The sequence below is a fragment of the Aulonocara sp. 'chitande type north' Nkhata Bay genome, linkage group LG11 (genome assembly GCF_057382095.1).
Source record: "Aulonocara sp. 'chitande type north' Nkhata Bay isolate Kocher_YH1m ecotype deep benthic linkage group LG11, A_spYH_male_GT1.1, whole genome shotgun sequence".
NCBI classification, from domain to species: Eukaryota; Metazoa; Chordata; class Actinopteri; order Cichliformes; family Cichlidae; genus Aulonocara; species Aulonocara sp. 'chitande type north' Nkhata Bay.
This window is the reverse complement of record NC_141354.1, coordinates 31321319-31333980: the sequence shown is the minus strand read 5'-3', so window position 1 is coordinate 31333980 and position 12662 is coordinate 31321319. Positions and strand designations below refer to the sequence as shown.

The following is a 12662-nucleotide window of genomic DNA, read 5'->3' as shown; positions in this document are numbered from 1 at the left end:
GTGCAAGCATACAAAAAAACTAGACAGTAAAGTGGTGTTAGAAATAGAAATATAGATGAATAACTAAGTAACCATTTCCTATATCAGGCCCATCCATTGGCACAAAAGATAAATCTGGTATGTATTAATCTCATGACTTTTCTGTAATCTTTGCTCTTTTTCTGAAATGTTTCATGAGAAAACTCTGCTTTGGTGTTTGAAACTATTGAAAATACTAAAAAAAAATGTTTTAACTAAACAAGTAACTAGACACAGCAGTTGTCAACTGAATGAGTAAAAAGAAAAAAATATATATAGGTTTTTAAAGTAATGAGGAGTAAATTTAACATAAAAAAAAAACATACTTAAGTGATTTATTTTTTTCTTTTGTTCTTTAAGAAACTTCTCACCATTTACAGTTAGAGTGACATCTCTTTCTGCAACTCCAATACGGGGTACAATGGCCTTGCAGGTGTATGTGCCAGCATCCTCCTGAGTAACAGCCTTCAGCTGCAAGGTGTTACCATTACTGAGCACCTAGTGAGAAATCCAGGGAGACAAGTGAGAAGTATGTTAGAGACAGAAAGAGACAGAAAGAACAAGGTTGTGAGCAGAAGAGGCAGGCGAAAGCAAAGTGGGACCTTTATCAGTGGCCCACTCACTGTGCAGGCAGCACAGAGGTGGGCTGACCATTGTAACAAATGCTGGTGGTTTGAGTTTAATTTCATTGTGAAGAGCTTTAATCACAGCATTAAGCACTCCAGCCACCGCTGAGTGACCGTGCTGCTGTGGAGATTGTTGCAATTAAACAGTGGGGACAGAACGAAGCATGTGTGAGTGGGCCCTAGCCTTTGGAGCTGCTACACTCACTCACTCCTTAGCTCATTGATCCTGTCATTCCATCAAGCTGTGATTAATCCATTTACCCCCGCGCCATCCTCCTCCCTCCCTCCATCTTCACATCTCCCTCTCACTCTACATTTTTTTTAATTTCACCACGCTTATGGAGTAACCCAATTAATCTATTACTCATGGCTGTGTGAGGGACAGTGGCAGTGGGTGGATTAGAAAAAATGTCTGCACCATTCCCTGAGTGTGGCTGAAAGCATTCTCTCTTTAAGATGACAGCATTGCTTATGCCATCCCACAGCATTCTTGACCGGGGGTGCTTTTTCCAGCATAGCTTCAGAAATTACATTAGTTGCCAAGAGAGATCTCCTATGGGATGCCCCCACTAATGGTGTGCACGCTAGAACACTTTTACCAGCATGATGTAACGTGAAGGTGGAAGTGTCCCATTTGTTCCACCTGCAAAATTGACTTTAAGGAGATAGATACGCAAGCCTAGCTGGGCCTTTGTGCTGTCGAGAGGTGGGAGATGCTGCTCTAAAAGTTACAAGTACAAGTAGTGATTCTCCCCTTGAATGAGTGATTGATTGACTGATTGATTAAGTCGGGATTGTGACAACGTGTCGTGTGCTCTGATGGTGCTCTATGAATCTGTCATAGGACAGGCAGTTTTCTGCCAGAGGCTTTAGCCCTCAGGGAGAGTGGTTAGAGGAGGTGTTGAAGTTTCTGCCTGAAAAAAGGAAGTGTGGGAAAAAGTGTGAGGGATTCATGCCTCAAGGCCATGTGTGAATGTTTCTCTCCGGAGGAATGGTGCTGAGGTGTGGTGCTGAAGCTTTAGCGTCAAGAAAATATGCTGGTGACTGGCTTTTTCTTTTGTTGTTGTTGCCTTACCACACTGGAGCCTTGCTTGGTCCAAGCCAGGGTCAGAGGAGGGTTTCCAGTCCACGCACAAGTGAAGGCTGCATCCATGCCTGTATCCACTGTCATGGGCTTCGGCTCCGACAGCAGTCTGGGGCCAACTAGAAGGGAAGCAATGCAGGCGGCCAGTTAGAATCAGTAAGAGACTTTTTTAAAAAAGCTGCTCTACCTTCAATATCTGAAAACACAGACCACACCGCGTACAGTGTTTGCCTTCAGTTAAACTTACACTGGACATCAACCAGAGTGCTGACATTGGTGCTGCCCACAGAGTTGGACACCTCACAGGAGACGGGGTCTGTGAAGTAGGAGTAGTCCACTGTCACCTCAAGGCTATCCCCATTTGCTTCGGAGATGGGGACTCCTCCTTTCGACCACCTGGAACAAATGAATGATCACAGCTCCATTAGTTCTGGTAAGGAACGGTGCGATGCGTATCAAAGTGGCTGTTAGCCGATTTGTGGCTTGTGCCAATCAAACAGCCCATTTAATCCACGGAGTCTACTTGGCATCTTTTTGTCTCAGTTTATAACATTTTTGCAGCTTATAAAATTCATTTTATTAGGCTTTTATGTCTCAGTGCAACGCAGAGGTTTAGAGTGGACACAGAAAAGACAGATACCTGTATCCAGTGATTTCAGGATTGGCTGAGGCAGAGCAGATGAAGAGAACCTTGGCTCCCTCTGTTACAGTCTGAGGCTGGACTGACAGAGTCACTGAAGGGGGGTCTGTGAGAAGCAGAAACATTCATGTCACTGACATGCATGACTTTGCAAAAGCATTCATTGGTCTCCACAGAACACTGGTGACTGCATGCTGCACGTTGATAATTTCAGAGTGTTTGTAGGCAGGTGGATGCTGGACTCACGCTGGACATTGATAGTGACTGATGTCTGTCGTCCAGCAGGGGCAGCTGGGTTAACAACCCTGCAGGTGTAGGTGCGTCCGGTGTCACTGTCCTCTGGAATGATTGGAAGCATACTGACAGCTGTTTCCCTCTTCCTATCCTCCATTAGGGACTATGAAGAAGGACAAAAACAAAGAGGTGAGTAAAAATCAGCTCAGCGTCACACAACAAAGTTGCATGTCATTAGCGACTTCACCATTTACACACTGCCAGTCTTATTTTATTTTTTTCCATGCGTGAAGCATTAAAAATTGCCATCCTGTTCCTTGGCATGGCACTTAAATCATATATTTTATGATGCAGCAGGGGATATTGTGCTGTTCCCACATTTCTGAGAGTGTTCCCAGTCAGCGCTCCTTGTTTGTCATCATCTTTTAAATCTATTTACTGCTCACAGAAATCAATACGCCTAAGTGAGGAAAGGTGCAGATTCTGAGGATATGGCTCACTGCTCTCTCACTTTCTTCCTCTCTTCCTCATACATAAGAAAAAAAACAACAACAAAAAAGAAAGTGAAAGCTGAGCTGCCTGCGTGTCCTTTTTTTTTGGTTGGTGACAGCGAGGGAGGGGTGTCACACATCATTGGAAAAGAGCAGGGGTGAGCCGAACCTTTTTCCTGGACAGCCAGATCAATGGAACAGGTCTTCCATTTTCTAAGCCAGACACACCAAAAGCATTTTTATGCTAGATCAAATCACATCCCTCCCTGTCGCCAGCCCTCACTTGGACAGAGCACAGCCTACCCCCAGTTTCACTCCTAAACGTTGGAAATTCTCTTGTTCTTTCTTTTTTTTTATTTTCACAAAGCTATTAACAACACTTTGCTCTGTCTTCACTCCCCTCCACCCCTTTCTATTCCTCTCCTCCACATTCCTCACATCTCATCTCATCTCCTCTCTCTCCCCCTGTAGCCCGCTTCCTTCCCTCCTCACTGTGGGCTCTCGCCTCCTTAAATGTGGCGTTTAGCATCGTTTAGCGTGGTCAGAGAGCATGAAAAATGTGACACTTTCCCAGCCGCGGCTGGTTTACGCTCTGGCGCATCCCCATTGTGTTTTTACAATTGTTGTGGGTGATTTCTTCTTTGCAGAAACTCTACTGTATGAAACACTCATGCCTGTCTGAGCTTTGGCATGCTCCAGTTATGCTGTAGTGTGGCTGCATTAGTGAGCAAAAAAAGGGGAGGGAGTGAAGAGGGCTGAGGTGGTGTGGGGTGAGGTGGTGTAGGGAGGGGAGAGAAGCTAGGGTGGAAGGGGTGGGGTGGGTAGGGGGGGGGGGGGGGGGGTCAGGAATGAGTGGATGCGGAAGGGGGACTGCAGAGGGTAAGAGAACAAATCTTGTGAGGAAAGGGTGGCGATGGAAAAAGAAAGTGTGAGATACCGTGAAAGATAGATGGAGAAAAAAGCATCCAAACAGAAATGAGGAAAAAGATAGTATTATACCCCGAGAGAAAATATTTCTGTTTTTTGAATAGCTTTGCATTTATTTCTGCCCGCTGTTACAGTTTGTAATATTGTGTAGGTGTGTGGTGATTGAATGATAATGCAAAACACGGATCTGTTCTCACTGTACCTTGGAATAAATTGCAGTTTCCATGACTTCTCCATCTCTGTACCAGGTGATTTCAGCAGCAGGTTTGGCTCCCGAGGCTCTGCAGGTGAGGTTGTGCGGTGTGTGGGCCTTGAGACGTACAACGGGGCCGCCTTCCACCACAGGGTCAGAGGGAGGAACTGTAATGCAGAAACAAACATACAGCTCAAGACAAAAAGACTCATTGCAGCTCCGGGCGAGCGCAGAACCGCAAAGACGCATTACTGATATTGAGCTTGCTGTTGCTCTTAGCCCATCGTCAATATATAACAATACCTTCTTATTGCCAAGTGTCTATTTAACAAGGTGTAGTTTCAGACAGGAGAAAAGGCCGAGAGCTGTTGTCATTTGGTGAAAGAAAAAAAAAGCACACACACACTCAAACTTATTTATTTCCTTTCTTGGGGCTAGCATTATTGCTCTATTTGCTCTTACTGTTGCAGAGTGATGTTTCAACTGAATTGCTTATTTGTTCATTTATTTGCATGGTTTCGCACGCACCACTGTCAAGCCAAGCGTGCCACCCCTGATGAAGGCGTCTATCTCCCCAACCAATAAGGGAAGGCGTAAACATGGGGTTTGTGCTGGCCTTTCTTGCACCCTCTACCGAACCAATTTCACTGTGTGTATCTGAATTGTCAGAGGTCCTTCCGCTGCCGCGGCACGGACACTAATGGAATCCGAGTGCTAGGTGATTTTAATTTCCATGCCGATTCCCCTGACTGCACTCCCACCGTTGACTCCTTTGACTGTGCAGGATTGCTTTGGTCTCATCTGGCCACATTGATTTACGCACACACAGACACACACATACACTCACAAGTTAGGCGCACGCTCCCTCCTCATGTCCACACAAAAACATGAGCAATGCATCTGATTTCATTTATGTGTTTATGAAATGCACATAATGTTCATGAAGCACCAGCCACGGTGTTGGCCTTGGTCTTTCGAGAGTGCATTTAATGTTGAAGAGGCAGTTTTATCAAGTTTTCATGACTGCCTCCACACACACTCTCTGGATGTGTGTGGGCATGTGGCGACCGCACTGCTTTGTGCTACGCTGCGCAGCTTTTGGCGGTGACACGAGACAGATAAAGGTGGGCAGATGAGCTCGGGTGAGTCCTCAGATTCTGTTCATTTAACTGAAATGTTTCTACCTACCACTCAATTTGCCCTCCCATTGTTGCGCTATCTGCACCACTTGTCACTCTGCCTCAGTGACTTTGAACAGACACCTCCACGCAACGGATGGATTCAGTGACAGCAGGGTCTTTGTGGAGAAATGTTCACATAAGCTGCAGCAACAGATCTCTATAATTGTTCCCTTTGAGTTTTCCTTTCTTGATGAAAAATGCTTGCCTTGCAGGTCCATTTATGGGCAATTGACAGGGCTAATTTATAGAGTGATATTCCTTTTCATGCCACCAGATGCCAGCAGTACTATGTCAACTCCAATTCCCAAAAGATCCGGCCCCCCTCCTCCTCCTCCCCGTACTCCCCCATCCCTAACCCACTCCGCTCCACCTCACCCCACCTCTGAAGGTCTGTGTGAAGAAGTAGATCACTCACATCACGTTAATGTAAAAACCGCCGTGCGGTTGACAAATGTTGTGGCTCACTATAAAATGTGCTAACTATGCAGACTTTCAAGCGACTACGCAAGTCATTTGTGACTGCAGCAATCACATTACCCTAGACGTCGAGAGTCTTGATTATCGCGACTAAGAATGCTGGCGTTTCTTTTTTTTTTCCTCTTCTTCTCATGGTTGAGTCTTATTTGGTTTGAATTATGCTTTCAAGGCATGTTTTCCACTTGGAAACTGTACAGATAACGTTATCTATAAGCGCTGATTGAAAAAAAACAAACCCAAACAAACTATGAAGTTTAAGACATTTAATGTTGTGTTTTGAAGGTGATTCATTTCAGGGGATGAACATGTATTATTAGGGTAGTTGTCTGCAAGCTTTTATGCTCTGCGATGAAGACACTCCCCTGATTTTTCCCATGCACTGCCAGCCTGCAGGCCTTGGCACAAGGGCCGACTGTGAGGATCATGCGTGAGCTGTGTATCTTACCTAGTACAGTGAGCTTGGCACGGTGGGAGCGAAGCGCTGCCTGTGTAGCCTGACACTCATACACCGCGTCATCCGCCAACTCTGCTGAATCGATCTGCAAGCTGTGCTCGCCTGATAGCGGGTCGCCCATTAAGGAATAGCGTGTCCAGCCTGCGTGAAGCCAGCACAGAGAATAGAGTCAGAGACAAACAAACCAACCAACAACAAACACATAATGAAAGGACTATAAAATGAACAGACTTGTGTCCCGAACAAAGCCAAAAGAAACGTGGCAAGGCTCTTTAAGACACAAATGAAAGCAAGCAGCACCTCACAGGGCCAGGCATTGAGCCGTTGTGTTAGCAGAGCAGCGTGAGCCTAGAGATGCAACACGTGAGAAGGCTGCTGCATGGGAAGACTGTCCTTTAAATACAGGCACACTGAAGATGGGGTGGCTAAGGTCAAGAGGAAGCTTCTTCGCCTTTATGCTAGTCAGCCACACATTTAAATGTCAATGTGTGGCAAAAGCCAATTGATTATCCACCTTCTTACAAGAGTTAAAATGCTAAACAACAAATTAAAGTTCGGTGCGTGCAGCAGTAGCTGACCTGTCTGCAGTACATTGTTCACTCACCATTCATTTGTGTAAAACCCCAAAGGTTGACAGAGAGAGACTTGATTTCTAATGAGGCCTGGCATTAATTGCAGCAGGACAGACAGAGACAGAGAGAGCACTAAACACAGAGAGGGCAGGAGAAGAAAAAGGAGGGGGCTGGAGAGAAGAAGCCAGTGATAATACCTGGTAGATCTCTCTCTCCTCCCAGTGCCAGGCCATCTTTGGTCCACTGTACCATTCCACGGTAACCCACGATGACACAAGGCAAGGTCACCGACTGACCGGATACAACCACCTGGTCCTGGGGCTGCTGGGAGAAGTAGGCTGCTTGGGTGGCTGCTGGAAGAAAAAATAAAAAGGAGACAACGTGAACAACTAAAATCTTTAAATTGACCTTTTCCTTGATGGCAAACTGCAAATTCATACGGAGTCACAATATGGCTATAAAATCTCGATGTATTAAATTCAGAAAATGTGATCACAGTAGATTTCTGCAGTGCCAGCAGAGACGCATGACGAGGAAAGTGAAACTTTCTCTGTAAGGGCTTTGACGAAATAATGCAACTATTTAAAAAAAAGCAGACTGACACGAACTGCTCAGCTTACTCTCCTGTTACCACAGCACTTGGTGGGAGAAATGGACATGCGTGAAAATATTATTTGTTCCCCCACTACAAATGCGTCTTCTAAGAGGAAGAGTCAGCTGTTACTCGTAACTTATTTAACTCTTTCCCAAGACCATATGGTTACATGCTCACTGACATGAAGCAAACACGCTTGTGGAGAGAAAACGCAGCCACTCCTTCAATGTGCTTTTTGTAAAAATGGATGTTAAACAATCAAAACTCCATTAAAGTTCCCTGGGGACCCGTTCATTCGAGCTTGCTGAAAGTCAGCGGAGACAACTGCCGCCACCGCTGTCGCCGTTTCGCTGCTGTGTTTAAGTCAAAGTCTCCCCGGATTGGCTGGCTTGCCTTCACACGCATGCAGAAACACAGCGTGAATACGGATTCGCAGCTCCTACAGTTTGTGCCACTATGCTTAAGATTGTGTATTACAAACCCCACTGGCAGGGGGGGAAGACGGCAGCACTCCAGAGGGAACTAATTCGTAAGGGAAGGCAGGAGGTGAGAGGGAGAAAGGCAGTTGGTTGGTTATCTAAGTAGGATGTCTGTGTGAGCTGGGAAGAGGACTTAAAAAACCTTCCCTCATTCTCCTCTCTTTGTTGCTCGGTGGAGAATGGAAGGGAAGGGGGACAGTGGAAGATAAAGAGGGTTCTATTCAGGCAGTGCTAAGCCCCCACTCCCCCCACCCCGAACTGCTTCTCTTGGTGGGAACGCTTAAACAGACAGGATCCCCCCTCCCTCCCAACATGAAGAAAGCCACTGAAAGGAGGGCAACATACGGCGGCCAGAGACACGCCATTGTCCTCTTGTCCCTCTCTTTTAATAGGCCTCTTCATTTCTAATCAATCCTGCTAAATGCAAGTTTAATAGCTTTTCAATAGCAGCTTTCCCCCCAGAGGGTAGCTGGGATTTTCTCTACCCCCCCCCCCCCCATCCTCCCCTTCTTTTACCCTCCATTCTTTCTAGTTTTTCTTTTCTGAAGGGGTGGTGTGTTGAGGGGCTTCCGTGGTTGTTGGCACTGTTTATCCTGCACTCAATTAACCACTTCATCTCAGGACTGCACCCTACCCTTCGCCTCCCTCACCCCTTTGCACCCTCCTGCCTCTGTCATCCAACAGAACGATTAAAGCCGCCAAACAGTGAGCTCATCAGGAACATGAGCGCTCAACACTTTAGACCGTTGTGGCTCTCGACAACTGCCTCGAAACCCATTTTCACATGCTCCCATTGTCTGTTACTCTCCATCTGGGCCAAACGAGGTGTTAATAGATCGAGTCGAGATGTAAAAAAAGAAGAAAAAAGAAAGATCAGAGAACAATGCATGTCGGCTCTCCAGTATCGTCTCCCTGTACATCATTTTTATGAAAGAGCTTTAAAAGCCGATTGAGCTGTGGGTGCAAACAGGTAGACTGCTGTATGTGTGGCACGCACTGGGGATCAAAAGAGGCCAATTTGAGAGCGTCAATAAGAAGTGAAACGTCTTCGAGTGAAGGCCATTAGGCATTTACCGAAGGCTGGCATTTTCCAGTCATACCTTCAAAAAAATGCTGTTTTAACAGTCTGCCCGCCTGTCCCTTACATTCTGCCGTTATGAGCTATTGAGCGTTTTCATTTTCCTCCCATTGCAAAGCGAGTTGGGGGATTTTCCTCTTTGTACTTGCAACAGTACAAACATTGATTGTAATTAAGTATCTTGCCCAGAGTATCTAAATGTTTACAATGGGTAATAGTTCACTGCATTGGTTGATTGTTTAGATGGATTACATGCATTGAATTGCTTCTCTTTACCTCGCCCACGTACAATTTCTCATGCTCACAAATGGCAATTAACACCATACGCACACACACTCACGCATATGCAGCCGTACAAATATAGAGTACGGAGCATGTGCTGTAGAGAATGTCTTCACGCCATATGAGTGATTCATTGCTCTCCAGATCCCTTATTGAAAATGCTCAACAGAACATCTCGACTGGCTAATGACTCATGCCAGATTCCTTTAATTCCTCCTTGCTGAATTAGACAATTCTTTGACGGTGTATTAGCAGCTTAATTACATGAATACATTTCTGACGGGGAGAGAGGGAGGAACGCAACCAGACAAAGAAGTAGTGGAGGAGAAGCAGTCAGAAGAAGTAGGGAGCTGTGGGTGTGAGGAGGCTTGTTCTTGGTGTGCTGCAGTGTCACATACACACATGCGTGTACACAAACGAAAACACACAAATAGTTTTCGGTGATTTTCAGCAGACTAAAAATGGGGAGCTCGTCTATTGGCTGCAGTTGAATCGCATTCGTAAAGAAAGACTTGAATCCCCTTGAAATTCCAACATTTCTGCAGAGGATGTGAGTTTATTTATCGCGTTGTCTCGATTGCTACGCAGGTAAATATGTGCAGAGTAGATTAGTTATACAACACGTTGCGTGCTTAAATGTTACACTGACACCAAAAATGCAATATTCGCTCTTTCTCACCTTGCTGTGCGTATATGTGTGCGCGTGACTGCTTTTCCGTCCCCTAGTAACAAGGTCAAAAACACATTTGGCCAGATACATTTTAATCCGGATTTCTCAAAATGGAATATCATTTCACACCGCTGGATGCACATGGGGCTAAGTTTATGTGTGTCTGTGTGTGCGTGCATTTCCGCCTGACGCTGAGTGTGTGTTTGGGCTATGTATGTTTATGTCTGCCGTTTCATCTCAGTGTGTGAATGAGTGTGGAGGTTGGGGCTGCGTTAATAGGGTAAGCATCTTGTCAGGCACTGGAGGGCACATTTAGCAGTTACTTTGACACAGTGACTTTGCTGTTTCTGTCACATGGTTGGTGTTAAGTGCAAAACAGCCTCCCCGACTTGGGCGAAACCTATTAAAGAGCTTTGCGTTGACCCTGGAACTGCTTGCTCTCTCTCCTTCATCTGAACTGATAGGGGATGCGCTCGCATCAGGAAGGATCAGGAAGGGATGGACAGATGTCGGCAATGATCCGTCCTCCACTGGACATCTGCCTTGATAGAAATAGATTGAAGTAGTCATTCTGCGTGTGCGAGCGCGCGTGCGTATGTACGTGAGTGTGTCTCGTGTGCATTTATCCCGGTGGGGACTTTAACCTGACTGCACACAAACCTGTGGGAACAAAAATCAAGGTCCCCAGAGGTATGGACTGCTTTTTGAGGCTTAATACTTGGTTTTAGGTTCAGGGATAGCATCAGTTAAGGTTACGTGGATAACTGCGAACACCCAGACGAGTGTCATGGTCCGAAAGCGTTGTTGTTGCTGCTGTACTGTAGTTTCTGTGTAGACACGCTGCGGTCACAACAAACTCAAGGACGCTTGGACACCCCCTGTGGAGTCTTGCATTCAGCCCTCATGACAGAATTTGCACCAGTAGGACCCAAGATAACTCTCGTACTTGGTAAAGTGGAAAGTATAACGCTGCCATTAGGATTAGGCATTCATTTATTGTGATGGATAAGGTGAAGGCTAGGGGATAAGAAATGCATTATCAATGAGGGAGTCCCTCTGGGCTACAGAAGCAAGATTTTTTTAAAAATAAAAAAAACTTTAATAATAAATATATGATCTGAGCATCTGAGGGCACAAAAGTCAATTTAAGTGCATAAGTTGGAACCTTCAAATGAAAACTAAAATAACATCAGCTACTCCACTCTGTTCATTTTCCTATGTTTTACGATGACACTCAGCTGCTGATGGCAGTGTTTGCAAAGAGTTCTTATTTTAGTTCCGATTTTATGCCATGTCCTCATTCCCATCCAGTACGAAGAGTACAACATCCAGTCCTGTGGGGTCTATAAATGTAAGTGCTCTCAACTTGACTGGACAATTTGCTCTGTGCAGTAATAATTCAAAATGCTAAAAAAAAAGAAAAAAAAGAAATAGCACCTGATATCTACTTGCATTTCAGCCCTATGCTAACGGCAAAGACTCCCGAGCCCAGCTGGTGTGAGTTTTCCCACAATAAGAGCCAGAGATGAGAAAATGAGGAAGCAAAGCAGACAAAAAACATTACAAAACAAGGCAATTGGCAAAAAAGTGTCAAGCTTGGAATAAACAACCACTTTCTCCAAATGCCATCCATTGTGCCTTGTCTAGATAAGGCTTCTAAATCGGGCTGGAAAATGGGAGCTCCATTTCTCTCTGTATGGAATTATTATCCCTTTGTTTTGAGTCAGCCTCTTTTGTCTTCCTTTTCCTGTGTGTGTGTGTGCTTGTGTGTGCATATAAACAGAGAGTAATGCTGAGTAGTAGCTGAACCAAACAGTATGTCCCAAAGGGGACACGGCACCCATCTTATGTTTGATCTGGCTACTAAGCTCATTTCCGTGACTCTCACAGAACTTCTAAGGGGCTTAAAACACGCTAACAACAGATACCACCCACCAGCCCATGGCAGTATGGCCACCCGCCCCATCACACACACTATATGGGTGAGCACCTCTGTATTTTTCTTTAACTGTTGCAAACAGCTTCACCCTGTGCCTCTGCAGATGTCTGCATCTAGCCTACCTTAATGTAACCGAGCATCTCTTCCATCTTTTCTTTCCCACATTGCATTTCATCTGCACTCCCAACCGCCCACTCTCACTATCTTCTCTCCCATTTTGCTTTTTTTGTGCCCAAATTGCAGCCTAACAGCTTTTTAAGAGCTGTTTTGCTGGAGTTTAATCCTCCTAGCCTCCCCTTTCAGCCTTTATTCCATTGTGAAAATCTTGGCTCAGACCTAGGCCCCTTTTTAGAGAGTGGACCCGCTCATCCACCCAACCCCCTCCTGGTGTTCTGCCGAAACCCCAACCGCGGGCATTCTCTCCCATCCCTGCATCCATTCACAATCCAGCCCAATCCCCTCATTCCTCTGCTCATCACCTTTACGACCACACTCAGTGAACCGTGATACCTGAAATCAATACTTACCAGCCCCCCAACCTCGCGAGTTCTATAAGGTGCTACTAATTGTTGATTTGCTTTCTCCGTCGCTCTTCCTGCCACCACTCTGCTTTTCCAGACTCTGTGTCAGCTGTCATCTCTTACCAGACTCTCCCTTGCACTTTCCCTCCCCATCCCTTCCTCTACTCTATCCTGTATCCCCTTCCCCTGTCCCTTTTCTCT

General features: G+C 45.6%; 1 protein-coding gene across 4 annotated transcripts in view; it reads right to left on the bottom strand.

The window, feature by feature from the left end:
- kirrel2 (kirre like nephrin family adhesion molecule 2) overlaps window positions 1–12662 on the bottom strand; it is a 46213-nt gene that overhangs the window by 3635 nt on the left and 29916 nt on the right. For 3 of the 4 annotated variants that reach the window (XM_086312135.1, XM_086312132.1, XM_086312134.1), the window contains exons 2-9: window positions 7095–7250; window positions 6317–6466; window positions 4223–4380; window positions 2615–2765; window positions 2369–2474; window positions 1976–2124; window positions 1720–1847; window positions 390–516 (exon numbers count right to left, since the gene is read on the bottom strand). In XM_086312135.1, the coding sequence (XP_086168261.1) occupies window positions 390–516; window positions 1720–1847; window positions 1976–2124; window positions 2369–2474; window positions 2615–2765; window positions 4223–4380; window positions 6317–6466; window positions 7095–7149 (1024 nt within the window). In that variant the 5' untranslated portion in view covers window positions 7150–7250. The remainder of the gene's footprint in view (window positions 1–389; window positions 517–1719; window positions 1848–1975; window positions 2125–2368; window positions 2475–2614; window positions 2766–4222; window positions 4381–6316; window positions 6467–7094; window positions 7251–12662) is intronic. The other variant, XM_086312133.1, reaches the window with a different exon arrangement.